Raw genomic sequence first — 27,574 nt, 5'->3', positions numbered from 1 at the left:
CAGACATTATCAACCTGACTACAACCCTCTTTTATAGGTGGGTTTGGTTATGGTAATACTAATGGCCAATGTTTATTTAGAACTTACCAAGTATGACGACTGAGGTTTGGCTTTTACACAGATCACTTCATTTAAACTTCAATGCTCTTTAAGAGGTAGATGTTGTTTTTTGCTCATTTTTAAAAGGAGAAAACTGAAGCTCAAGGGGTTATTATATGTCCAAACCCATACAACCAGTAAGTAGCAAAGCTGAAATTTAAAGTGTTACAGCTGGCTTGACATCCAAGTGTATTTGGCTTCAAAGCCCGCCTTTTCCCCACGGTAATAGAATGTGATAGAATGACCACTTGAGATTACTGGAGGTGGTTAGTTGTACAACAGTCATGGTGTTTAGGCCTGACAGGAGTTCAAATTAATGTGATTAAACAATATAAAAAATAAAAAAACTCTGACCAAATTCAGAATTAGAATAGGCACATTCTGATCACCAAAAGAAAAGAATAACTGCAGGGGCGCCTGGGTGGCTCAGTGGGTTAAGCCGCTGCCTTCGGCTCAGGTCATGATCTCAGGGTCCTGGGATCGAGTCCCGCATTGGGCTCTCTGCTCAGCAGGGAGCCTGCTTCCCTCTCTCTCTCTCTGCCTGCCTCTCCATCTACTTGTGATTTCTCTCTGTCAAATAAATAAATAAAATCTTAAAAAAAAAAAAAAGTGTTTTAAGAAAAGAATAACTGCACTATCTTTTTTGTTTCTTAGAGTAAACTCTATGCCCAAAATGGGGCTCAAATTCATGAAACTGACATCAAGAATCACATGCTCCAGCAACTGAGCCAGCCAGGTCCCACAACTGTATGATCCTAAAAAGTTTTTATGGTAGGCTCCAATGTGTAGGGCAACTTTTTAAAATACCTAATTGTGTAGCACACTTTACATTTTACTATGCATAACCAAACAAAATACATGTAAATATAAGTGTTATCTAAACATACAGAAATAGCTCTGTTATAATTAGCAAAATACATGTTTCAAGTACAACTATAAAGATAGTGGAGGGAAATGTCTCTTAGACAAATTTCCTTTTATTTGAGGGACATATAATCAATTTTCATAAACAAATACATAAGGCGTGACTTTAGTACAAAAAGAACCCATTCAAATAAAGGTTTTGTTTTTACAGGGTGCTTATTTTAATCGTATGGATATTGATAATCATATCAGTAAAATACTCTAAAATAGCTTTTATGCTCTAAAGTTGTTTGAGTAAGTGGGGGGGCAGTTTCTGTGGTTCAAAATTTTATCGATATTAATGAGGGAAATCAATCAAGTTTCCTAATATTGTATTACTGTTCTTTATAATCGTATAAATACTTTAGGTATATATTTAAATTAGAAGTCTAGAAATTACCATGGCTAAATTAACAGCTGGGTATCTATAGATAGGAAACAAATATTAAGGTTCATAGTCCAGTGTTTTCTAGGTTATTAATACTGGTTAGCACATTAAAAAAATATAAAAACAAGACTCAATTCTTTAGTTCTTTACTGTACAAAAGTTGCTTTAGTTTTACCATATTAAGCTATCACATAAATTTAGCTAATGTAAAGCACAATTATAAATTTTCATAACAAGCATACTTAAATTAAGAATTCAGATCTACTGGTTCAAAATAAGTTACAGACTTCAGTTTTTGCACTCCTTAACATTAATTTTTTCTGGGACTTAGACATTTGAGAAATTTTTTAGTTATACCATGTGCCAGTTTGTCATTTGTCATGGAACATGAAGAGCCCAGGTGGCTGCCAATGAAGCAAACTTTTCCTACTGGCCCCAGAAGTATGACTCAGTGCTTGTCCTGAGGTGACCACACTTCTTATGGTAGCAGGAAAAAGAAAAGTGTTATTACTCCATCTTTGACAGCAGCTATCAGAAAATGTGCATAATGCCAGAGTTCATTCTTCAGTGATTAAGTTACATAATTTTTCCTTTCTTAAAGGATGGCAAATCTTGAAAAATATATAAAAATTAACAGATAAGAGAGAGTAATTCCTAAAGGACAGTGAATGCCATTAGAAGGAAATTTACAATAGAAAACACACAATGATATTTCAATAGTGAAAGAAAAATTACTTTCCATTTCATCTAGTTATTGAATACCTGACAGCACACATAAGAGACCTACACACACATTGAACTAGAAAAACCCATTAATTTGTTTGTTCCCATTTTGTTAAATATTTTTATTTAGTCACTTCTCCCTATTTGGTATCCATATATTTATTAAAAAATATTTGCCAGACATCTCACTATGGTCATATAATTTACGAACCATATCAAATTACTGATAAATGCATGTCACACTGCTGCCCTCTAGATTTTAAACAAATATTTTTTGAAATCAGAGATTCCAACTGTTAGGACTTCAACACTGAAACACAGGAATGTTGGAAAGAGACAGGAACAGTATAAATTATATAATATCTACGATATAGAGGAAGAAGGCATTATTTAAAATAGGTGCAAAGGAGGATCTCACAGTAAACAAACTCTATAAACAGATTTTAAAATCATTCAGTGACCTTGATCTTTTCAAACACATTTTTTTGACATATCAAAGACAGGTATTTGTATGTGGTAAGGACCAGTTTATTCTACTAATCCCAGTAGTGTAAATAAGGTTACATTAAGTAATAGAGACAGTTAAAGAATAGAGGGTAAAAAATTATTCCACATTTAGAGTTTTAGGTGCATGTATACTGTTCATACTTAAAAAAGCAAATTATTAAAGTAAATGAATTGTAACAGACTATCAATATAACAAACCACTTGTTCAGCTCTAAACAGACAATAAAATCTGTGTGTTTGGAGTTTTTGCACTGGACCATACTACCAATAGGCAAAGCCTCAGAAAATGAGATTTAGGAGACTACTAGAAGAAGTTTTTTCATAAGTTCATAGCATTTTAACTCTCCGTAAATGGGGTCTGGCATTCTCAAAATATTACATTTGATTATAGTAATGAAATCTAAACCAAACATAGTTATGAGAGGATTGTTCTGCAAAGTAGACTTACAAGTGTATGTGTTAATCAAGACATTCTCTAGCTTTGACATCAAAAGAACTCATTCTCTTTTGTTCCTAACAGAGATGTCCTTATAAACAATGAAAAGATCTATGCAGCATACTATTCCTGAGCTTTCATACATTGAGTTCTTTGTCATACTAATTTTGCTACTAGAAAGATATGTGAATTTAGACAAATCCTTTAACCTCTCTGAGCTTAGTTGCTTGCATGTAATATAATGGCATAAGACCAAGAAATTTCTAAAAGGTCTTTCTGATTTTAACTTTCTATCAGTTCATTTCACAGAGAACAAGAGTGTCAGTGTGTAGAGAAACTAAGCATGTTCTTTTATAAAAAATGTTATAAACTGTTTTAACTAGTGATGTGTTTCAATGACGCACATAAGAACTGTATTTGAATCTGTGTTTCAAATTTGCTTATCAAGTATAATTAAAACCGTAAGTGTTAAAGATCTATAAAACAGCTGTAAATTTTTGCTAAGAATTTAAGGAAAGTACATGCATAATAAAAATCTGTTTGATGCATCTGCACATATCTAAAATTAACTGAGGGAACTATTGCATACACAAGCCATGATTTCACAAGTATGATTTAAAAATAGGGGCGCCTGGGTGGCTCAGTGGGTTAAGCTGCTGCCTTCGGCTCAGGTCATGATCTCAGAGTCCTGGGATCGAGTCCCACATCGGGCTCTCTGCTCAGCAGGGAGCCTGCTTCCTCCTCTCTCTCTGCCTGCCTCTCTGCCTAACTTGTGATCTCTCTCTCTGTCAAATAAATAAATAAATAAATCTTTAAAAAAAAAAAAAATAAAAAAAATAAAAAAAATAAAAATGTACATCAAGAACAAAAAGTACTGGTTTTTGTCAGAATAACCTACATCTTTATACTTACCGCTCTAATTTATGTTTTCCATATAAGTTCATTTGTAAATAATGGTCTTATTTTTATATAGTAGGACTTTAGGACCACCTGAAGATAATTTTTTTAAACATTACCAAGGGGCAGGCAGAGAAAGATTTATCTAAGGGGTTAGAAGGTATTCGCTGAATAGCCTGCTTGCTATTTTGCAACAGTTAGTTTGGGGGAGTCAAAGATTATAGAAAATGGAAAAAGAAGATAAAAGGAAAAAGGAGAGACATTTGTAATATATTATCCCAGGAATTTGTCAATCCAAAATCTGTAAAGGTAATCTGACTCTGATAGCCTAAACTTGAGGGGGGTTCAGATCCACCTAAACCATCAAAAATACATCTTTTGCTTTTGTTGCATATCAAGTCTTCATGAAAAACACAGACAGTTCTGTGCCTGGTACTAAATTTACAGGGTGAAATAAAATTATACCTTCTAAAAATTCAGAAGGCCCAAGTATCTCTAGGAGTCATTAAACTAGATATAAAAAATTAAAGAATGTTCACCATTCATTGCTTCTAAGACAAATATGAGAATGAATTAAAAATTTAGAAACACAGGTGCTTGGGTGGCTGAGTTGACTGGGCAACTGACTCTTTGTTTTGGTTCAGGTCATCTCATGGGTCCTGGGATGGAACCCCATACTGGGCTCCACACTCAGTAGGGAGTCTGCTTGAGATTCTCTCTCTCCCTCTGCCCCTTCCCCCACTCATGCACACACTATCTCTCTAAAATAGATAAATAAATCTTTATTTAAGAAAAATTTAGAATCACAGAAACTTAAGAGTTTTAACAGAGAACATATTACCCAACTTTCCTTTATAGTAAAGAAAACCAGAAATTCAAATGATTCTCTCAAGGTAATTGATAGAATCAGAGCTGCCTCATGATATCATTTTTTAAAAGCATTCATTTAGTTTAAATTTAATACAGTTTTTAGAAATGAGATATAGATGGCTCAGGGCCAAACAAAAATATCCATATGACCTTCAAAGTTTGAATAGAAGAATAAAATCTGGCATATTGTTGTATCCTGTCATTTAGAAACAACAATATCAAAAAGATGGAAAAAGTAGCAATAACAACAAAATCATGGTGAAAGAGTTCTCTCAAAAGCTTTAAAGTCAAATAATGTCAGACTGTTATTCTGATTAAAAGAAGACTCTTAGTTTCTATATTTTAGAAATTCCTCTAAATCAAATTTTATATGTGAGTAGACATCCTTTACACAAAGTGCACCAGTGTTGGATATACAGAACATTTTTCCAAGAAAAACACAAATGCAGGCCAAAATATGAGCTCTAAGGAGAAAAAAAAAAAACCTACTGGTAATAAAAAAAAAAAGAGAGAGAGAGAGAGAGAGGCTAGCATACTAGCTTTGGGAAAGTACATTTTCCAACAACTGTTTTGTATACAACAAGGGAACTAATTTGTTGTCTTAATGCTTTTCAATTGTCCTCAATCCAAATACCACTTGTGACACATGAATGAGAAAAGGCATTGTTTTGCCAGTGATTCTCTCTAGTTTTCAGTGATCCAGGCTCAAATGAATTGGTTCATTTGTTTCTTACAACTGACTATTTCTCCTATGAAAAGTCAATGCATTCTTATCACTTAAATGGAGTTCTAGTGCTCATAAATGCCTATCATTTTCACTGCAGAGATTCAGTGTTTCATAATAATGAACACCACGTATATGCCTGTGATGACAAAACTCTTACACTCCGTGCTTCTGGCGAAGCCTGAGAAATGAAATTTCAATGATCATGAACCTTCTGATTAAGTAATGCTGAGAAGTATGAGGAAGCACGATATGCAGTCTACTCCTGAGAGGAGGCTTACATTGGTTCAGACTTCAGCAGGTTTGAGAGTCATCAACAGCAGTACTGTGAGGCCTTTGTATTGCCTTCCCTGGCAGGAGGAGTGAGATATAGCATTCTAAGAATGAGGCTGAATTACTTAAGTGATCATTTGACTAAAAAAAAATGGTCTGGTTAGCAATGCTTCAATAAAGCCGTCAGAGAAAGAATTAGCTACCTGAAATCCATACATTTTTAAATCAGTATAATCTTCTTTGTATGCCATGTCTTAAGGCAAACATATATGAGCTATATCTTGTAATTTATTTCTAAATTGAAATATAATTCTTAAAGTAACCTTTCCATAAAGATCATTTTAAAATCATGTACAGTAATTAATAAGCCATTATTTGCCAGTGTCAAAATGTTAACTCCATTTCTATGTGGACTGCATCTTGACTGACTATTCTTCAGAATTCCCTATGAAGCTCACTTTCCTGATTCCCATTTTTAAATAAGGAAACTGAGGGCTTGGGAGAAGATGAGTTAAACACATATGGCTAAGACAGGACAGAACTGAGGTTGGACTATAATGGAGAGGCTTCCAGATAGTTTGTATTATCTTCCACATATAGTGTTTCCTCCTAGAGGTTTGTCCCTTTAATTTTTTATCCATCTGTGGCAGGTAGTAGGTAGGGGAGTGAGTCTTCTGGCATGGGTACAGGTGATAAAATGTTTTCAGCAGCACTGAAAAGCATCATTTGGCATTTTTATTTGGGAAAGTAGAATACTACTTCTACATGGCAGCCTACAAGACCATGGTTGTTATATAATGATTATTCTTAATTAACTGCACTGAATAACTTGTGTCCATCTGCACTCTGGAAAAAGCTTCCAACTCTACTTCTAAGCCATCTGTATTTTGAAAGCCATGCAAATGACAAAATTTCCTTCTAGCAATCTGTTTTTAATTATTATAAGACAGTATTATTGAAATAGGTAGTCATCCAAAGTCTGTACAATTTTATTATGAAAAGTATAATGGAAAAGTTATGAAAATAACTTCAATCTAAATGTTGTTCACCTATCCTGAGACAGATTTTAACTTGGGATATCTATTGGAGAATTCTGGAAAGTTAACATCCTTTCCAGTCACATATTCAATGATAGCTCCAAACCCTTGATATTTAGTGTATAATTTAAATAGGCTGTTTTTTTGTTTTTTGTTTTTTTTTTGCAAAGCATTCTTACCTTACTAAAACAAAACAAAGCAGACAAACAAAACAAACTCTCCTTCATTCCTGTGAGGGTAGCTTAAGAAATACCACTTTGTACCAAAAGCAGAACCATTTCACAGGGAACATAGTGCACATCTTGGCATTCTCAGAGCATACACAAGGTCAGAAAAAGAAGACATTTAGTAAAAAGAAGACATTTAGTTAAAAAAAAAAGACAATTCTAAGACATTCATATCAACATCAGGAGAACATCACACTTTTACAGACATGGATTAATAACAAAGAATCAAGTAAACTGAAACTGTGAAATATATAACATTTCAATTTATTATGGTAAGAAGGGAAGAGTTATCAGGTCAATGCATTAAATTCCTGATCATAGTTTTATCTACTTATTATCAGAGCTTGATCCTTTTAGGATATACACACTAGTAAACTAGAAAATATGGAAGATCTTAACCAAAAAGATACAGGAATAAAGTGCAAGTATTATAACAGTTCTATTTTGAAATATAATTTCTTAGAGATGTGACCAAAGGAGGTCTTAAGTTACAACCACCCTCATATCCAAACCCAGGTACTAACACAACACGACTCCATAATACAATGAAAATAAGGAGTTACATTTAGTGACAACAAGAAAAATGTTGACTTCTTTGCAGAAAAACAATGAGAAAAAGTCATTTAGATATATGCAATTTCAGTATATCTGCCTGAAGCAGATATGTCCCCTAAGTAAATACATGCACATATTTACACACATATTTATCTATTCAGCTTAAAATCAATTATTATAAACCACAACATTTGCTTAAAAATTTTCACACCTTCTCTAACATTCCTAGAGAGTGTCTTCAGGAAACTACCATTATAGAAGGAATATTGGAAATCAGGATTTGTTAACAAGGTTTAGAATAGCACACTCTTCTGTCCAAGAGTTTAACTGCAAATCTGTTTGTAAGGTAAAACAAGAACATGAGCTAACTATTGGTGGTCTCCACACTATCCCGTGCATATTCAGTTTCCTTTTCTTTTTTTGTTTCTTTTTTTTTTAAGATTTATTTATTTGACAGAGAGAGCCAGAGAACAAAAACAGGGATAGTGGCAGGCAGAGGGAAAAGCAGGCTCCCAGCTGAGCAGGGAGCCTGCCTGATAAGGGGCTCCATCCCAGGCCCCTGAGATCACTACCTGAGCGGAAGGCAGATGCCCAACCTGAGTCATCCAGGCCCCCCAGTTTCCTTTTCTTAAACCCTTTTCCTGATTAGCAAAAGGTTAAAAAAAAAGCTAATCAACTAAAACATTAATTTCAGTAGAAGGAAAACGAGGTATACCAATCATCCAAGAAAATTTTTTTATGTGTGGAAAAACATGACGTTTACACAGGAGAAAAGAGGTAAGGCAAAGAGATTTTGATGTCAAGACAGGGCCAATGTTGCCTGTTGGGAGCCTTTTGAGGATTTTGAGGAGTTTGGGGTCATCACAATGATCTAGTTACCAAATGGTTGCTAGACAGATGCAACAGTTACACACTGAAGAACTGCCTGTATCCCAGGACTTTTTGTTTGTTTGCATATGAAAAGCTTTATTAACACTTAGAGAGGCAAACCAAAGCTATTTTATTTATGACATACTGCTTACATTTTGATATTACCAAATTTGAAAATAAACTATTTTTTATTTAAATAAACTTTTTATTGCAGAATAGTTTTAGATCTACGGAAAAGTTACTATAATATTTTATATCATAAATATATATATATACATACATAAATATATATATATGTAGTCTCTATATACCTCTTATCCATGTTCTATTATTAACAACTCATATTACTATGATACATTTGTCATAACTAGTGGACCAACACTGGTAGACTGTTATTAATTAAATTCCACACTATGTTTAAATTTCACCAGTTCTTTCCTAGTGGGCTTTTTCTGTTCCAGGATCTTATCCAGGACACCATAATACAAGTAATCATCATGTCTTTTTAGCCTCCTTTCATCTGTTTCTCACATTTTCCTTGCTTTTGGATGACCTTAAGAGTTTTGAAGAATACTGGTCAGGTATTTTGTAAAATGTCCTAAATTTGGGTCTAATGTTTATCTCGTAGTTAGACTGGGCTTATGGGTCTGGAGGAGGAAGACCACATGGGTAAAGTGACATTCTCAACATATCATATCATACTAAGGGTACATGCTATCATCAGCATGACTTATCACTGATGATGCAAACCCTGATCATCCGGCCAATGCAGTGTTTACTAGGCTTCTCCACTATCAAGTTATGTTTCCTGCTCCCACACTCTCCTCTTTGGAAACAAGTCCCTAAGTGCAGCCCACATTCAAGGGGTGGGGAATTAAGTGCCACTTTTTTGAGAGGGGATTATCTATGTAAATTATTTGGAATTCTCTGTAGGGGAGATTTTTCTTTCTTTCCTCATTTCTTTATTTATTCAGACATTTATTTACATCAGTAGGGATTCATAGGTATTTATTTTATGTATTGAGCTATAATCCAATACTACTTTTGTTCCTCAAACTGTTGCAGTTTTAGCCATTGAGAGCTGTTTCAGAATGACTCCTAAGTCTTTTGCATGCTGTTATCATTGTGGTTTTTTGAGTACTTCCTTACTTTCTGGTAATACAAGATGCTCCAGGCTCATCTTAAATATTCTGTCCCTATCCCTAGAGGTCTCCCATTTCTCTGAAAAGTTGTGGTTCCTTTCCACATGAGTATAAAATACTCTATAGGAATTATAGAGTCTAGCTTGTATCACTTCCCCTAATACTCATTTTTATTGCAGTGTCTATCATTTCATCTGTACGTCCATCTTCTTGTACTTCTATGGAACAACTTCTGAACTTACTGCTTCTCTTAAATCCAGATATGTTCATTATAAGCAGGAAAAAATATCAATTAGTTTCTCCTGGCATAGTCATATCGAGTACCTACATATAAAGACCTATTTTATTTTTACAAATTATTTTTCCTCTTTATTACAATATGGCCATTACATTACAATATGTTCATTACGGTGAATTTTTAAAAATTGTATTAGTAGGCAGGCTATATTATCTATGAGTTTCATTTCAGGAGACATTACATAAGGTACATACAGAGAGTACTGGGTCCTAAAGAAATGATGCAGGGGAAAAAGAATAAGGTAGACTACAATATGTGGACTTTATTTGGACCCTGATTTGAGAAAAAAACTATAAAAATGTTTATGATATTTATAAAACCAGAAATATGAACCACCAGATATTTACTGATATAAATAAATAAATTTTGGTGTGATAATCATGTTATTCATTTGAGGGTACACAATGTATATATTTTTAAATCCTTACTTTTCAGAAATACATATCAGCCTTAATTTTTTGTGATCTCATTATTGGTGTGTCACTAAGGAGAAAAATGTCATTAGATCTCAAGGTATTATTCTGCTATATTTACTTTTTGTGTGTTTTTGTCACAAATATAAGAATAAAGTGACAAAGCAGCCTCATGTAAAAAAAGTCCCGCATTAGTAACCATTTCCTTTAAACATTAAATTAGATACATTTTAAAATGAATGCAGATGGAGATTCATGGTATTAACTATATTTAAAACTCTGTCTCTATCAGACTGCTTATTAAAAGTCTATCTCTATCAGAGTGCTTATTAACACAGAATGTCAATAATTATTTCAAGGAAAGTGATAAAATTTTCAAAACATCCTCAAACAAAAGTTAATTTTAATTCATATGGCTTTTAAAAGATAATAAGCATTTTGGAAAAGTGTTTTATGTAATCAAATGGACAATAATACTAAGGCAACTTTAAAAGAGCTGGTAATTACCACAGTTCAGTTTTTTTGTTTTTTGTTTTTTTGCCTATTATTGTGGGTATTGTGATAGCTTTCATAATGAATGAGAAGCATCAAATCATTCCCTGACAAAGAACAATGTAAGTTGTTTTTCCTTATTTTAAAACTTCCAGTCTAAAGCAAACTCACCTCAATTGCATTAAAGAAAAACAAGGAGAAATAAGAAATACCATTTTTGTGGGTTTTTTTTCTGAAAGAATCCAACTTTTAAGTTCCTAAATACATGCTAGCATATCTATTTTATATATACATGCAAAACCATGTGTATCATTTTAAAATATAATGTAGAAGGAATTTTACCTTTAATTACTACTTTATAAGTACTCAATGGATCAAACATCTCTAGCTGAACTTGACCACTCCATATTTTGCATTGACTTCACAATAGTTTTTGCCTGATTATGATTAAATTTTCTTTAACACTTAAATCCTTTTGTGATTCACTATGCTATCATATCATATCATATCATATCGTATCATAATCTGGTCTGAGATAAAGGAGTTTCCAAACAAAACAAAACAATTTGGGGGGGAAAATTACCATCTAGTAGGTAGGTAAGAATTTCAAAGCTGTAGGCATGCACTGAATAAAGTCTGCTGTTCAAAGAAACACTAACAAAATGCAGATAGCAATGCTAACCACTGCTAAGTAAAGCTAAACAAAAGAACAGGAGCCATTATTTGTAATATAATGTAAAGCCATTTATGAACATCTATTATCAGACACCATGTATTTTTATTAACATTCCTTTTAGAGCAAAACATCCAGCACTGGGTTTGTAGTAGCAGTGGTCTCAAGTAGATCTTTTGTTTAGGTCTAGACTCAGCAGAGGTGAGAATCAAACTCCTGAGGTTCACATCAAAATAGGAAAGTGTCACCAAGACTATAATTATATGTGGCATCTATGTCATTGGCTTAAGCACCTTTCTGAGTGGAAACAGTTCAACACACACAAACCCACCCACTCACCCACCCCCACACCACCACCTCCCTCTAGAGGCCAAAAGGACCCAAGAACCATAGTCCACCTTACCACATATTACAGAAGGTAGGTCTGGTGGAGTGAACATCCACATCTTTGAAATTATTCCCATGATTCCTCTCATTTCATATCTACCTCTGGTAGAAGAGCAAGGTGGAAATATTACATGTTTTGTAACCAGTTAGAAATCTATTCAAATTCTGCTTCGCCTATTATTTATTACTTTTTCAAAATATTTATTGAATACCTCCTAAATAAATTTTTGGGTATACAGAATAAGTCATTCAATGTTTCTAAGCAAAACTGTCTTCATTTGTAAAGCAGTGATAATTCCAGTCTTTCAGGGGTAGGAAAGGCATAAGATAATGCAGAGAAAGCACCCACCACAGTACATGGTAAGTACTCAATAAATATTATTTATTAGTAGTTGTGCCTTTGAAGCTTGCCAACAGAATGCAATCCATTCCTTAATTTAAAAAAAGCTGGCATTTACCATGCACTTAGTATGTACCAGGAATTGTTTTAAATACACTACAACCCTATGAGGTAGGTAAGTAGTCACCCCTACTTTACAAAAATGAAAAAATCTGGCAAGTTACTTAAATTCTCCCTCAAAAATCACAGAGCTTGGAAGTAATAGAGTGTGGATATAACTAAGCCAGACATCTGATTCCAAAGTACTCTTTACTATATATAACCTATTTGGTGCCAATTTTTACAAGGTAGAAAATTCAGGAAATGTTTTAGAAGTCAAGTCTGGTATGGAAGTGCTGAATCACTATATGGTACACCTGAAACTAATATTACACTGTACATTAACTAACTGGAATTAAATTAAAAACTTAAAAAATAGAAGTCAAGTCTGAAGATAATTATGTACAATCCTGAATTGTGTTCTTCACCTACCAAAGTGTAAATCCAATTTAACAGAGAAGAAAAGAGTTGAGGTCCAGCCTAATTCCATGTCTGAACAGCTGTACAATCTCTGTTGAGCAGCTTAACTTCTCTGCACCTTACCTGTAAAAGGGTGTCAATAACAATTCCTTATCTTATTTTAAGGATTACTATCAATAATAGACCTTCCTAACGTTGGCAAATGAAGGGAAGAACCAAGCTATATCATAGAAAGTTTACAAAAATATTCCTGAACAACCCCCCCCCCACAAAAAAAAAACCATGATTCGAAGTATGCAGAAATTCTAACTAAAAATGAACTCACTTCTAGCTAGTGTATTTTCAGTACGGAAATGGCTCCTGGCAGAGTACAGTACTTGAAAACACCATATTCTCTGGGGTCAAACAATTTCTTTCCAACCTTGTTCATATTATTAGATCGATCAGCAAACCCTTCCTTCATATTATTAAGAGTAAACTTCAATAAAAACCTACTGTAATTATCACAAATCCCAAATAAGATCTGAACTAACATGTTTTTACCATAAATATACTTAAAGAATTATATCTAGAGACAGATTAGAAAGAAAAATTATCTACTCTTCAGCATTTCATAGAAAGCTTCTCTCTGTGTGTGACAATTCAACATCAAACTGAACACCTTGCATCTGACAGCTAGAAGGCAAAGGAACAGTCTTTTAGATAAGAAAAGCTCTGCCACTGATTTAAAGCAACAGTGATGTCAACAGAAACTGCCCCAAGACTCACCATGGCACTACTATGGAGAGAAATCAGGAAGGAGAAACTAACCCTGCCTTGCACATTGGTTCTTTACCACAATGAACTCAGAGTCCACATAAGTTCTGGCAAGTGGGAAGGAAAACCAGCAACTGGACTACATGTCTGTTTTGAGCTCCATTAACAGAAACTGCAACATGTTCTCATTTATATGTCTTTAACAGCTCAGTGGTTTATTTTGAAAGTTTACAAATGAATTACATGTAATTAAAATATGAATTTTATGCTCAGCCAGGAAAAAAAATCACAAAGCCTCAGGACTATTAAACATTTTGAAAATAATGTGGATGGTTGAAAAATAAAAGTATATGAAATAAACTCCCATATATACATGAAACACACCAAAATTATAAAAAGAATTCAGCTAATGTCAAACTTAACCATTCAGCATAATTACTTATGGCCATCATTTTAAAGTTTTTATTAATAAGTCACATTATAAGTCTAACAACTAGCTAGAAAATATATTCTTTCATAATCTTTGGTAAACAAGTTTAAAAAAGTAAAATCCAGGATCGACACCAGCCTTCTACTGATTTGTTGTAGATATTATTTGAGAAAACATGTTGCAAGTCCATTTTAAAAATAGAAGATGTAGCTGAAACAAAATAAAAAATGCAAACAAACAAACAAAAAAGGATATTGGGCAACACTTTTAAAGCAACTAACAATGTGGTTTCTTCTTATCTATTACCTTATTAGAAAACTTTCCAACCTACCTAATCGGACTAATTTCCAGTAACATTAATGTCAAGTAAATACAAAAGAGATACGTAGGTTGAGGTATCTGAGTGGTTCAGTTGGCTAAAGGCCTGACTCTTGATTTTGACTCAGGTCATGATGTCAGGGTTGTGAGATGAGCCCAGGTAGGGCTCTGTGCTCAGTGTGGAGCCTGCTTGAGATCATCTCTTCCTCTCACTCTGCCCTTCCTTTCTCTTTCTCCCTCTCTTTAAAAAAAGGAGAGAGATAAGTGTGTAATACTTGATATCAATTATGCAATTTTTAAAAAACATTTTTATTATTGAAGTATAATTAACATATTAGTTTCAGGTGTACAATATAATGATTCAACAATTGTATACATTATGTAATGCTCACCATTATAATTATAGTCACTATCTATCACCATAAAATGATAGTACAATATTATTGACTTCATTCCTTATGCTGCACTTTTCATCTCCAAGACTTTATTTTATAACTATAAGTTTGTACCTATTAATCCCCATCAGCTATTTTGATCATCCCCCATACCCCCGCAACAATCACCAGTTTGTTCTCTGCATTTGAGTCTGTGCACTTTTGTTTGCTCTTTTGTTTTTTAGATTCCACATGTAAGTGAAATCATGATATTTGTCTTTCTCTGTATGACTTATTTCACTTAATGGAATATTCTCTAGGTCTAGTCACGTTATCATAAATGGAAAAAGTTCATTCTTTTTTTTATAGCTGAGTAATAATACTATTTATGTCTGTGTGTATCACATCTCCTTTATATATTCATCTATTGGTGGGCACTTAGATTGCATCCATAACTTGGATATTGTAAATAATGCTGCAATAAACATTGGTGCATACATATCTTTTCAAATCAGTATTTTTGTTTTCTTTGGATAAACACTCAGTAGTGGATATAACTATGTTTTGACCTTGGCAAACTATAATACATTAATATCATTGTGAATTTTGTTTCATTTAATAAATCTTGGTTTTTAAAACAATTTTATGTTGTGATAGTCAACAGATGAACATAGAAAATTAAAACAGCAGGTACCATGCTTAGTAAAATTTAAGATTCAATAAATTTATGTAAATACCCATAACCCCTTCTTCCCTGAAATTGCCAAGAGTATGATTAAGTTAATGAAAACTTTTATTAGAATGAATGATTATAATTTAAATTGAAATCAAACAAATTAAATACATCTTTAAAGTCTAAAAAATTCTATCATAATGAATAGTTATTTGTTGTTTAAATCAGGGCACAATTGCAAACCATTGTTTTATAGTACTAGCTAGAAAGATTAAGTCTGAAGGTGTTTTATTAAAAGTTAACAGCTCTGCACAAAGCTAAGTTAAAGTCTTAAAAATTTTGCTTATTCTGATTTATACTGTAAGTACTGTAAATTTATGGGGAGGGACTTGTTTTATTAGAAAAATCTATTACTTGTTACTTGATTATCCAGTAACATGTTATTAACAAAAAAATCCATATGAGTATTTAAAAATTACACTGCACAATAACTCACTACATAGGTTCTTAATGAATGCCTTTAAAAATTAGCCCAAATTTGTATTTACTTTAAAAAATTAAAATTCATTTTTCAGTATCAGGAGAGATGGAAAATCATGTAAGAAATGCTGATTTAAGATGCATTTTTAAGTATCTTAATTTTATTCCTATTAGTAAAAATATAAATTCAACATTAATTATAATACAGATAATGGTTATTATTAAATTAAAAAGCATTTTTTTTCATTTTGTCATCAGAATTAACAAGCAAAGCGTATTTTCTTTTCACTACAGAAAAAAGCATTTTAATTCCTTAAAAAGCATTTTTAATTCCTAAAAAAGCATTTAATTCCTGGGCTTTTTTCTTTTATAAGAGGAGAAACTTTAAAAAAAATTTTTTTTAAAGAGAGAGAGAGAAAGCACAAGCAGGAGGAACAGCAGGCAGAGCAGGCAGAGGAAGAAGGAAGCTCCCCCTTGAGCAAAAAGTCCAATGTGGGACTTGATTCCCGGACCCTGGGATCATGACCTGAGCCAAAGGCAGATGCTTAACCAAATGAGCCACCCAGGTGTCCCTGTAAGAGGAGAAATTTAAGACATTTTATCATTTTCACTCTACCACTCATTCTAAAATACATAGAGTTCTTTTAAAACACTGAAATGAAGAAACAATTAGAAAATTTGTATGAAAAAAATAAATTCTTAAGAGATATGTTTTAATTTTTTAAGTAATGTTTGCCTATTGTGTTGGCCTATTAATAATACAACATCAGCAAATAATATTTATAGCTTAAACACAGAAGTGTTATAGATACACTGCAATTATTCACATTTCTTAATGAAATGAATCTAAACCATGATTTAGGTCACCAAATTGACTAGAGAGATACAACCATGAATTAGAGCAACCCCACTTCTACTTCTACTATATTCTGGCAAACAATATTCAACTTGGCACTAAAGTATCCATTAGAGCGTTATCAGGGACTTTACATGCATTTTCATTTAGGAAAGTAAATTTGCTGAAGGACCAGGAATTTGTGATATTTATGTATTCCTTCCTTCAACAAATATTTCTTGAGTGCCTATTTTTCACCAGATACTTTCTTATGCCTTGTTATGTAAATTAGATGAGGTCCCTGTCCTCAACAAATAACCATAGAAATTAATGTAAAAATAAAACTGGCGTAAGGAATGAGGTTATAAATGGGACCTGGAGAGCATACAACTGAGCATTTGATGTGACCTGGAGAATGTAGAAGGCTTTTCTGGGGCAAAGAGGGGAGGCTTGAGATATGGATGAGTAGGACTTAACTGGGTGAAGAGGCAAAGGAAAACTGTATTGAGTACAAAGGTTCAGTGGAAGGCAAACGAGATTGAAAGGCCATTAATTAGTGCTAGGAATAAGGCTTATTTCAAAAGGAGAAGCCAAATCTTCAGTGGTCTTAAAAGCCATACTAAGGGTTTTTATCTTTATCCTAAAAACAATGAGAAGACACTAAATTTTTTAAGTTGATGGGGGTGAGAGGAGAGAGGAAAGGATAGGATGAGAAATATTCCTGAGAAATTTATGCTGACTATAGGTTTATGGTTCCCAAAACAAACAAACAAAAAACCCAAAAAACAAAAAACCCCCAAAATCCCCAAACCAAAACCAAACCAAACCAAACCAAACCAAAACAAATACCAACCAACAAACAAAAAAATGCTATAATTATCATGACCTTGACTGAAAAGATAATATTTTGTCCTTTGCAATATGAGAACAGGAGAAAGTAAACTACATTAATTTTACCGTTTCTAAAACCAAAGCAGCACTTCTCAGATTATTCCACTGATGCAACCACAATTGCTGAACGAAATTTACTCATAACCCTGGAAGGTCTGGGTCTGGGAAATGCTGCTTGAAACAGCTTGCTACAAGCCTAGAATTCCTGTTAAGCCTCTGGTATCATCTTTAAAATCATGCCAATTTTGCTTTCTACACCATCAACTTAATATCCAGGTTTGTTTTAATACAAAAACAATGTTTTACAATACTTAACAAAAATCAAGTCTTTGTCTTCTTTTGATCATTTAGCTCCCATGACAGAAATATTCCATTTTGGGGAACACGAGCCTATGCTATGCATAAAAACTGTGAATTCACTCACTGACTGTTATTCAACACAATGATCTTGTAGTGAAGACTACATTTGCTTTCCTTTAGCAAGACACTAAACTATGACAAAATCTTAAAAATAAAAAGCTTAGGGTACATTTTTTAAAAAATTACTTATTCTCCCTTCCCTCTTTTCAAGTACAAATGATCCACCCTTCCAGTACTCTTTATAGAAACGAATCCTTCATCTTTCACAATAAATCTTATGCGTTGAGGTGCTGTTGGGAAGTCACATGGAAAGCTAGAAGTCATTAAGAACAAATTTAAGTCCCACTCTGCTATACATGAAAATGATAATTTATCACTGTTTTAAGAACAACAGCAATAACTTAAAAGCTTATCTTCATTCTTCATATAAGAATTTGGATGAGTAAAATTCTAAATATCCAACAACATAATGTTAATGATGTAATTAATCTTCAAAATAACTCACTTTAACATTATTTCCAAATTATTCCTGAGAAACAGATTTGAAACAGCTGTACTAATTCAATACACATTCTTTGTGGGCTTATTTTTGGCAGCCAAAGTTTTATAATGTGGTATTTATTTAAACTCAGGACATGATGAGAGTTTTATTGTCTTTGTGAAATGCAGATTTGTTCTTGTACTTTTGTGCCACCTACTCATGGCTCCTCCTTCACTTTCCCTCCACTGCCCACCTCTCTCCTTCAACCAGACAAACCTAGACACAACCGTTCTGGTTAATCACTCCATCTCAACTCCAAAGTCTCTTGCTGTGCCTTTATTTAGACTACATCCATCTTAGAATATGCCTTAGTTAAATAGTATAAAAAGTTTCTAAAATCCCACCTTCCCCATGGATTCCTTCCTGACTGATTAAAAACATCATCATGTCTTTCCACTGGTGCTTGTATACATAATGCAAACATTTTTTAAATTTAGCAAATGTTCTAGTTGGCACCTGTCTCTGTTTTGGCTCAAGTTTCTCAATGTCACTGCCATCCCTTACAGAGACTAATTTCCCCAAAGCAGAGAATAATTTATTTAAAACAATCCATTAAAACCCCTTCCATGTAGAAATAGAGAGTAAATAATCTCTAAATACCAGAATATATCTACATAAATAGACTCTTTTTTCCTAATCTGCACAAATCATGAGTGTTACCTTAAGGAGTAAAGGTTAATGACAGTATAAATAAAATGATGTTGCCTGTGAACTAAACTCTACATACAGAAAAGATAAATTTATTCTTTGTGTGAAATGACAAGTATTGAGTTTCAAAAAATGTCAAATGGAGAGTAGGTGATTGTTGGTGACTATCTAGTCCTACTGTAATTGAGGAAAAAAACAATTTTTCAAAAACAACAGGAGTAGTTTACAATACAGGCTTCTCAAGTTTCTGCCAGAAAATTTTTCCTCTCTCTATCTCAAGACAGTTTAACTCAAAAATTTGACATTTTCCTTCATCTTAATAAAATATATTTCAACCTCAAACTCTAGGTCCTATGAGGGGTAAAACTATTAGAGATCACCATGCTTGTCAAAATTTATGTATCTTATCAGATACCTTCTTAATTGTAACATTTAACTTTTATAATAAATAGACCTTATTTCATCACTACATATCCCTCTTTTGTAGGGTTGTATGCAAAGTGAAGGTTTTATCTTTGTTTTTAATACCTAAAATAATGTATTTCATTTTCTGTCCTCAAGATGGCTGAGTCATCAGGATAGAAAGTAGAAGTCAGTGATGGTTTTCAAAGAAAAAGGTTTATAATAAACAGAAACGAACAGAGCAGTTAATTGTGGGATGGTGTGAGAAAAAAATTATCTTAAAAATTTAGATTTTAGGACTCATACAGTAAGAGTAGAGAGAGCTAAGTCACAGAGACCATTAGGGAAGACCAGCAAAGCAGGGCCTGTTGGTTGAATCTGAAAACAATAATTCATTTTATTTGATCAGAGAAGGGATTAAAGATCACTGGAAAAAATGTCATGAAGGGAGTTAGCTGCAGAAAATAACTTTATCTTTGTCATATGGATATTTTGGAGGAGTTTCAACGTTGGAAAAAAGTGTGAGAAGAAAACTAGAATTATTGGGTGTGACAAAGACAAGAAAAATTAATACTGAAATTAATATAGGGGCCTGAAGTGTTCAGATGTTTTTGCTATATTTCGGTGGGCAGAAAAGTAAACTCAAACAACTATAGATTACAGAGTATTTCTATAGGCCCTGCAAGTGAATAGGTAAGAGCTGAGATATGATATATTTTAGAGTAATAAACTGAGCAAAAATTAGAAACTGTTATTGGCCTACTTTTCTACCTACAGCTTTCTCTACTAAAGGCTTCCCTTTTACTCTAAAAAGGTTTACATTTTATAATTTTGTCAAAACTACAAGAGGATTGAATCCAATTTCCTACTAAAAAAAAGGTTGCAAATGCTAAATGATGCATATTTGATTTTCTCAAAAAATATTTTTATAAAATTAATTTTCAAGTTCTATATTTCCAAATAGTCTGAAGTACTATGAAGGTATCTGGAAGGTAACTGCTTATTTTACTGACTCATGAGGAGTTCATATATTTACTGGAACAAACACTGACACTGTGTCACATCAATTTTTGATTGTTAGAAGAAAATTCAGGGAGTATTGGATTTTACAAATAGTAGAGTTGGTGGTGAGAGAAAAAAATGCAAGTGTTTCCTTATATCTTTACTAATAATTAATATATAAATTTAATATTTGCATCCCTCAAATACATTTTAATAAAAAAGATCAAAATGAATTGCAATGTGTAAACGGTCCTTCAGAAACAATTTTGAATATATGTTACCAAAGCTTAATAATCTCATCAGCTTTTTTTTTTTCATTCATCTCCTCTGATGAGTTTCTATACCACTTATATAAATTGTCTGGAAACATAAATATATGGCGGTATAATTTTTATATGCTTAATGTCTCCTTTTCTGTTTAGTGAAGAGAAAAACACCCCAGAAAGAGCATAAAGCATATACCTTACTAAATAGAGTTGTAACTATTTATGATTGTGACTAGCTGAAAGCATATGCTATATACTTTAAATGTTAAGGATGATGAAACTGTCACATCAGGAATATGGTTTGAAGAACTCCCACAATGTTGCAGTTGTTCAAAAGTCTTGTTCATTCTTTGTTACTGCCATTATAATACTATACAACACCAAAGGAAGTTTGGCCATTCTAAAGTTCCAGCCTAAATTAGTTGACTTTTAAACCTTACTGCATCTGAGGAAAGGGTGAAAAGCTTTTTTTTTTTTTTTTTTAATATGTTTACTTGTAAAGTTTATTTGGGGAAAAGAGTAGGGAGGAAAAATTAAGGTAACAGTATAATTACAAGTTGAGGAAATGCTCATTTCGTCCAGCTCTTCTTTAAAATCTTGTTTTCTGTTATTATCTTAAATCAAATTTATATGAAGATTATAGACATTTCAGCAGTAAGCAGTTTGGGTCTTGAAATATAGATAATGACATCAGTTTTTCTCTTCTAGTCTAATGTGTACAGAAATATACAAATTCTAGCTTGGCTAGTGGCTTCATCTTTCCCAATAGCTCTAAAATGAATCACCAACAGGTACGAAAATAAGTGAATCAACTTACATATAACAATCATTTAAAATCACAGCTAACAATGTTAGTCCAACTTCAAAGATGCTGCATTTTAGGCTGGAGAGATTTTTAAAGGGCTGGAGAGATTTTTAAAAGGACTACTGTACTGGAAATCTAATAATGTGTGTCAGAATATGTATGTCATATGTTCTACTTGCTTCAGTCGACCTAAACTGTAGAGAAAGAAGAAACTGCAAGATTATACTGGGAGGGTGGAGGTGAAGAAGATGGAGTATGCATCACTCGCTATAAGCATCATGGGAATTTGTGAAGGCAATCAGACTTGCATGAAGCCAAGATACCTTTCTATTGAGTATTTCAGTAACAGACTCAAACCAAAGTAACCTTTTAGGCAAATTCAAAGAAAGGGTTTTAATTAGGCATTCTTGCTTCTTGCGCACTGCCTAGCTCTTTCTTCCATGACTGAGAAACAGAGGAGACAGATGTTTGTTTCCTACATTCCAAAGGGCTCGGGGGTTGGTGGGAATCTAGGAGAGCATAATTTCGATAGCAAATATGAAAAGAAGAAATAGAAAAGATGAGCCACTGCAGGACTTTGTCTTAGTCATGGCACCCATGGCACCTTAGCACAACGCACCACACACGGAGGCAGTTGATAATTAATTCTACTTAATTCAATACACTCTCATGTGCACTGTGCTTTGCAGTTACGAAGCACTTTTCACATATTAGAAAAGAAAAAAACTAATTAAATGAGAAATAATGGGGCAAGTAAGTGAATAAAAGGAAAGCAAATGTATAAAGAAAAATCCATAAGAATAAGCAAGAGGCTGAAAATGTTCGGAAAAGGAGGAAACAAGATTGAGTTTCTCTCTGTCCCTTTTAATCACTTCTAATCACCCCTCCTTTCGTTCTAAAGTACCTGGAGCTTAGAAAGTCTGCCAGCTAAGCAAGCCCCTAAAAGGGGCTCCCTCGTCTTCGCAACACGCATTTTCACAAATGATAAGCCTCTGGCTCCTGACTAATCTACCTACAGTTTTGTGCTTAGGAATAACCACAAGCAAAGCTCTAACATCTCCCAAGTGTGGCCAGGAATCCTTTATTTCATCCCATCCATCCCTGTCAGCATTCCCCAAATTTTAGGAATCTTGGCGATGGGGGGGGGGGGGGGAGGCAGTGGTCATCATGGGGAGAGGGGAATCCTCTACAAGCCCCTTAACTCAGACAACAGAGGGAGATAGTGAGGCAGGAAAGCCCAGGGACTAAAGAAAAAGCCCACGTTTGCGACTAGGAGGGCGAGTGTCTACAACTGTGGTTATTAGAAATTGCCAGGGAAAAAAACGGGCGAGTCTTCAAGATGGAAGAAATGAGGGGGCACTTGAATGCGCATCACCTTACACCTGGCGTCAACCCCCAGTAAAAAGCCATGAGGTCCAAAGCCTCAACCCGTGAGAAGAAAAAGGGAGTCGAGGGGCAGGGGTTTGCGCAGGATGGAGCCCGCAGATTCCAGCGCGGACGCTGTCCCAGGGGAAGCATGTTTTCCTCTCTCTCAAAGTAGCGCATCCCCGAGCATCTTCAGCCTAGCCTGGGGGAGTTCCCCGATCCAAACCTGGGCAGCCGCGTCCTGACCCCATTATATGGGCTTAAAAGTTGTAGGGAGAGTTGGCGCTGGAAAAGGCACCTGGCAGGGGCGGCCACCGAGGGGGCGTTAGGTTTCCTTGGAACAAAGGGGCCCGGGAAGGAATGAGCAAAGGAGCGGGTCCCTGGGGGCTCCTCCCTGAGGGGAGAGACAAGGGTCGCCACGTCCTCCCGGCCTAGGAGCGGGGAGGAGGCGAGATGTACTGGGATTCCGCGGCCCGCCTTCTAACCCTATCCGGTAGAGCCGGCACCCCCCGCTCTCTCCGCGCCCCTCTCTAGCTGGGGAGCCACCACTGAAGACAATAGGAGATCGGGATCCCGAGCCCCCGCCTGCCCCGGAGGACCCCCGCCTCTCCCTAGCGCACCACGATCAGCCAGCGGAAGCCCTGATAGCCGGCTCAGCCGCGGTAGGCGCCCCTTCCCTCTCGCGCGCCGGTACCCCGGCGCCCCGGGACCGCCTCGTCCTCCGCACAGCGGGCATTACCTTTCATCCAGTCCACTACTTGACTCGGAGACCATTTGCTCACGGGTTCCATGATCAGAGCCATGGGCTCGGGGTCGCTACCGCGCCGGGCGCGGAGATCAGACACAAAACGAACTCGGTAGCCCGAGCCGCCCTCAGGTGGGGTCCCTTGCTGGCCGCTGCCTCGCTGGGCGGGTGGCGAGAAGAGGGCTTTTGTGTGTCGGGTATCGCGGCTGCAATGTGTCTTAGCAAACGGCGGACGGCAGCGGCGAGAGCGGCGACGGGGAGAGAAACGCTCTGGGGTCGCGGCTCTGTGCGGACTCTCTGCTCGCTCCCCACAGAGGTGGCTGCGGCTGTTGCTCCGCCACTCCGCTCCGGTCTCCGTCCCTCCAGGGCTTCAGTTCACGGCTTGCACTGCCGAGGGTCGAGGCTCTGAGAAAAGGAGCAGCCGCCGCACGTCCGCAACCAACTTGCCCGCTCGCCTCGCGCGCGGGAGTGAAGCCCGGGGCACCACAAGCTGCCCGGCGGAAATGACGAGGGGCCTCCTGCCACCCAAAATATCTCTCCGCAGCCCTCGGGTGCGGGGCGCGCGCGCCACAAGCCCCCCGCCCGCTCGCTGCCGCGCGGTCCCGCCCCCGGGGCCGACGGCAGGCGCGCGAGGCGCGTGCGCGTGCGCGCTCCAGCACGAGGCCCGAGCCCGGGGTCTGCCTGTCAGTCAGGCAGGTGCGAGCGGCTCACAGAATCGCGTTCCCGCCCGGCGAGCCGCCCCGGGATAGAGGCGCGCTAGGAGCGCGTGCGAAGCGGTGTCAGCGCGAGTCCCTACCCCGGGGTCAGTCAGTCATTTGCCAGCGGCTCCGAGGGGCCTCTGAGCGGACGTGGCGGCTGCGGGACGGGCCGTCCACCAGTTGAACGCAGAATGCTCAGGCTGCTGAGGAGGTACCTGTGGCCCCGCCGTCAAGGGGAGGGGGACGCCGCCGACCGCGGGGGTTACAGCGAGAGCCCGGGCTTTCCTCGCTCACGCCCTCCCCGCGGCTGAGTGGGCTTCCGAGGTGATTCCCGAGCCCCGTGCACGCCTGCGGAGACGGGGGCGTGGAATGCCGCGGACGGGAACCGGCTCCGCCAGACAGAAACGCAGTGATGACGAGGCAGGAGGGCTAGTGCTGTCAGACCGCCCCTGGTGGTGCCCGGGGCCTGGGAAGTCAGGCGTGGAGCCTGGAACCTGCAAGTGCTGGTCGTAGTGATACCGAGACAGGTTCGGCCCCACATGCGTTTTGAAGGGCTCAGTGTCGGGTTTTCGGCCAACTCCTCAAAGCCGATTGTGCCCAGTACCTATTCTACGGGATGTCCTTTTGTTTTCAGATAATCTTATATAAGAACTGAGGGGCAACGCGGATTTAAAATAAGTGACAAATTGTAGACACGATCCTTCAAAACTCACGGTCTTCAGAAGTCTTATAAAGGCTACCCTTAGTAAAAAACAGTTTGCCTAATGAAGCTTCACTTTAAATGATAAATAATCCTTGGGACGCCTGGGTGGCTCAGTGGGTTAGGCTGCTGCCTTTGGCTCAGGTCATGATCCCGGCGTCCTGGGATCGAGTCCCACATCGGGCTCCTTGCTCGGCGGGGAGCCTGCTTCTCCCTATGTCTCTGCCTGCCATTCTGTCTGCCTGTGCTCGCGCTCTCTCCCTCTCTCTCTCTCTGACAAATAGATAAAATCTTTAAAAAAATGATAAATAATCCTAGAAAGTATAGATGCAAACTCTCTACCACCCTTAAAGATGTTTTCTCGTCATTCTTAAATAGCCCCGTTGAGTAAAAGAGAAACTCATTTTATTTTTATAACCATTTCAAGAATGTCAATTGGTTTTGCCAGTTTCTGCAGTGACCCATTTTCTCTAGTTCTATTGCATGAGCTGCAGAACTGCCACTTTTCTCAACTGACTTAAGTTGATATCCAGCCCCCACCACACCTAAAAATAACTAAAACCACAGTAGTTAAAATATTTTGATGTTTTCAGGCTTGTGATACAAACCAAGTAAAACTTAAGATGGCCTGTCTGTATGCTTGTTTATTTTTCTAATAATCCAAACTTAAAAGTACATGGGAAGAAATTTAGGTTATCCAGACAAATCTAGGTTCAGAGGGTACAGGTACAGCACCTTCCATTCACAATCCAGATCGTGGTTGTGATTTACAGTTTTTTTCTTAGCTAATCAGGTGTGAGAGGCATTTTGGAGCGCTTGCCCACTACATTCCAATGGAGTCTCAGAACACTGCAACAGTATTTTCTAGAAAAGATAATTTTTAGCATCAGTAATTTATATATAGAGTCGCTTTATGTTCAGAAATGGAGTGGATGCAAACCCACTGTGAGTCATTAGAGGTTACAGTCATAGGGAGATGTTAAGAGTAATTTTATCAATGAGGCGCCTGGGTGGCTCAGTTGTTAAGTCTCTGCTTTTGGCTCAGGTCAGGATCCCAGGACCCTTGGATTGAGCACCGCATGGAGCCCGGCAACAGGCTCCCTGCTTGGGAAGCCTGCTTCTCCTTCTCCCATTCACCCTGCTTGTATTCCCTCTCTCACTGTGTCTCTCTCTGTCAAATAAATAAATAAAATCTTTAAATATAGCAATTTTATCAGAATAATACTGCTAATAATAACTGAACATTTATTGAGCAATGTGCAAGTATGTTACATACATTTTATCCTCAAAACAGCTCTGTCATTAGCCACATTTTACAGATGAGAAAACCTTGGCTATCACATTCACTTCCTCTTCCCAGAACCTATTACACATTGTTCAATAAATGTTGAATAAACTAACAAATAAGGCCTAAAGAGGGTAAGTAATTTGAGGTCATGACACATGATTGTAATACCAAGTTAAGGTGATTTCAGAATATGAGCTTTTAAGAATAGTAAGATTTATATCTATCATAAAATTAACAGTACTTTGAAAGGGGAAGGTCCATTGAATGTTAACCGAATGTGTCTCATCAGAAAGTTAACTACAAAGGAGTCTGGCAGTCACCTTAAGTGTTCCTAACCAGCAACTGTGAGAATATAGGAAGTGACCAAATTTGGCTGAGACACCAAACTGCATTTTCTGACTGGGCTTTCATGACAAGCAACCAGACTATATATTACAAGCAAGTTTAGAGTGAGATATTGTTTGCATAATGAATAAAATATCAATCAAAACAAATGCCAAAGATCAGGATACAGTAAAATTAAAAAGATACATATTTCATGAAAAGGTTGGTGTGAAAAAAGATGAAGGAAAAAGATCCCAGGAAGAGGGGATTTTAAAGAAGTCCCTATATCGAACTAAGTTGTACGTATTCTCCTATTTATGTTGCAGTAAGGAATTTATTTAGTCTAATCACCTGAGAACGAAAATAATTCTAAGTATGAAGAATGATGGAGTCAAAATTTTGGTGTGGACTTAGACTATCTTAGAGTTCACCAAGGCCTTAGGTATTTTTCCTAAGTTCTTCTCTTTGAGGTTTCCCCTATAAAAGATGCAAAAAATAAAAAATTGACAATGTAATAGGCACTCATTTTTCATTTAATTAGTTCAGAGCATAACTGGCTATTCACTCAAATATCCCGAATAGAGAGAGAAGAAAAAGGATTAAATCATCATTGCCTTCTCCCTTTCATTCTTAACTCCAAATGACTCAGCTAAATCTTCCCTACAATTTTCTTTCCACAACCTTTCAAATAAACTAGGTTTTATATTCTTCTGCCTGTTGTTCAAAATGTTAATGTCTTGCCCCATGTTTGTAAGTATAATATAACATGATTACATACAAACTGTGTGGCAGCTTAACTTTGCCTTCTCTTAATGCACAATACAATTCCAAAGATGTTGGGAAAAGGTATGTTGTCATAAAATATACATCAAAATATAATGTACTAAATGGCATACATAC

The 27,574-nt window shown here is 36.4% G+C and overlaps 1 protein-coding gene across 5 annotated transcripts in view; it reads right to left on the bottom strand.

Annotated features, from left to right (window-relative positions):
• The window catches only part of CNKSR2 (connector enhancer of kinase suppressor of Ras 2), a 288,218-nt gene extending 264,185 nt beyond the window's left edge, over window positions 1–24,033 (bottom strand). For 4 of the 5 annotated variants that reach the window (XM_059157332.1, XM_059157333.1, XM_059157334.1 and 1 more), the window contains exon 1: window positions 23,659–23,843. In XM_059157332.1, coding sequence (XP_059013315.1) covers window positions 23,659–23,722 — 64 coding nt within the window. In that variant the 5' untranslated portion in view covers window positions 23,723–23,843. Of the gene's footprint in view, window positions 1–23,658 lie in introns of all 5 variants that reach the window. The other variant, XM_059157335.1, reaches the window with a different exon arrangement.
• Between the last annotated feature and the right edge of the window lie 3,541 nt (window positions 24,034–27,574).

The sequence above is a fragment of the Mustela lutreola genome, chromosome X (assembly GCF_030435805.1).
Source record: "Mustela lutreola isolate mMusLut2 chromosome X, mMusLut2.pri, whole genome shotgun sequence".
Lineage (NCBI taxonomy): Eukaryota > Metazoa > Chordata > Mammalia > Carnivora > Mustelidae > Mustela > Mustela lutreola.
This window is presented reverse-complemented; position numbering and strand designations above follow the sequence as displayed.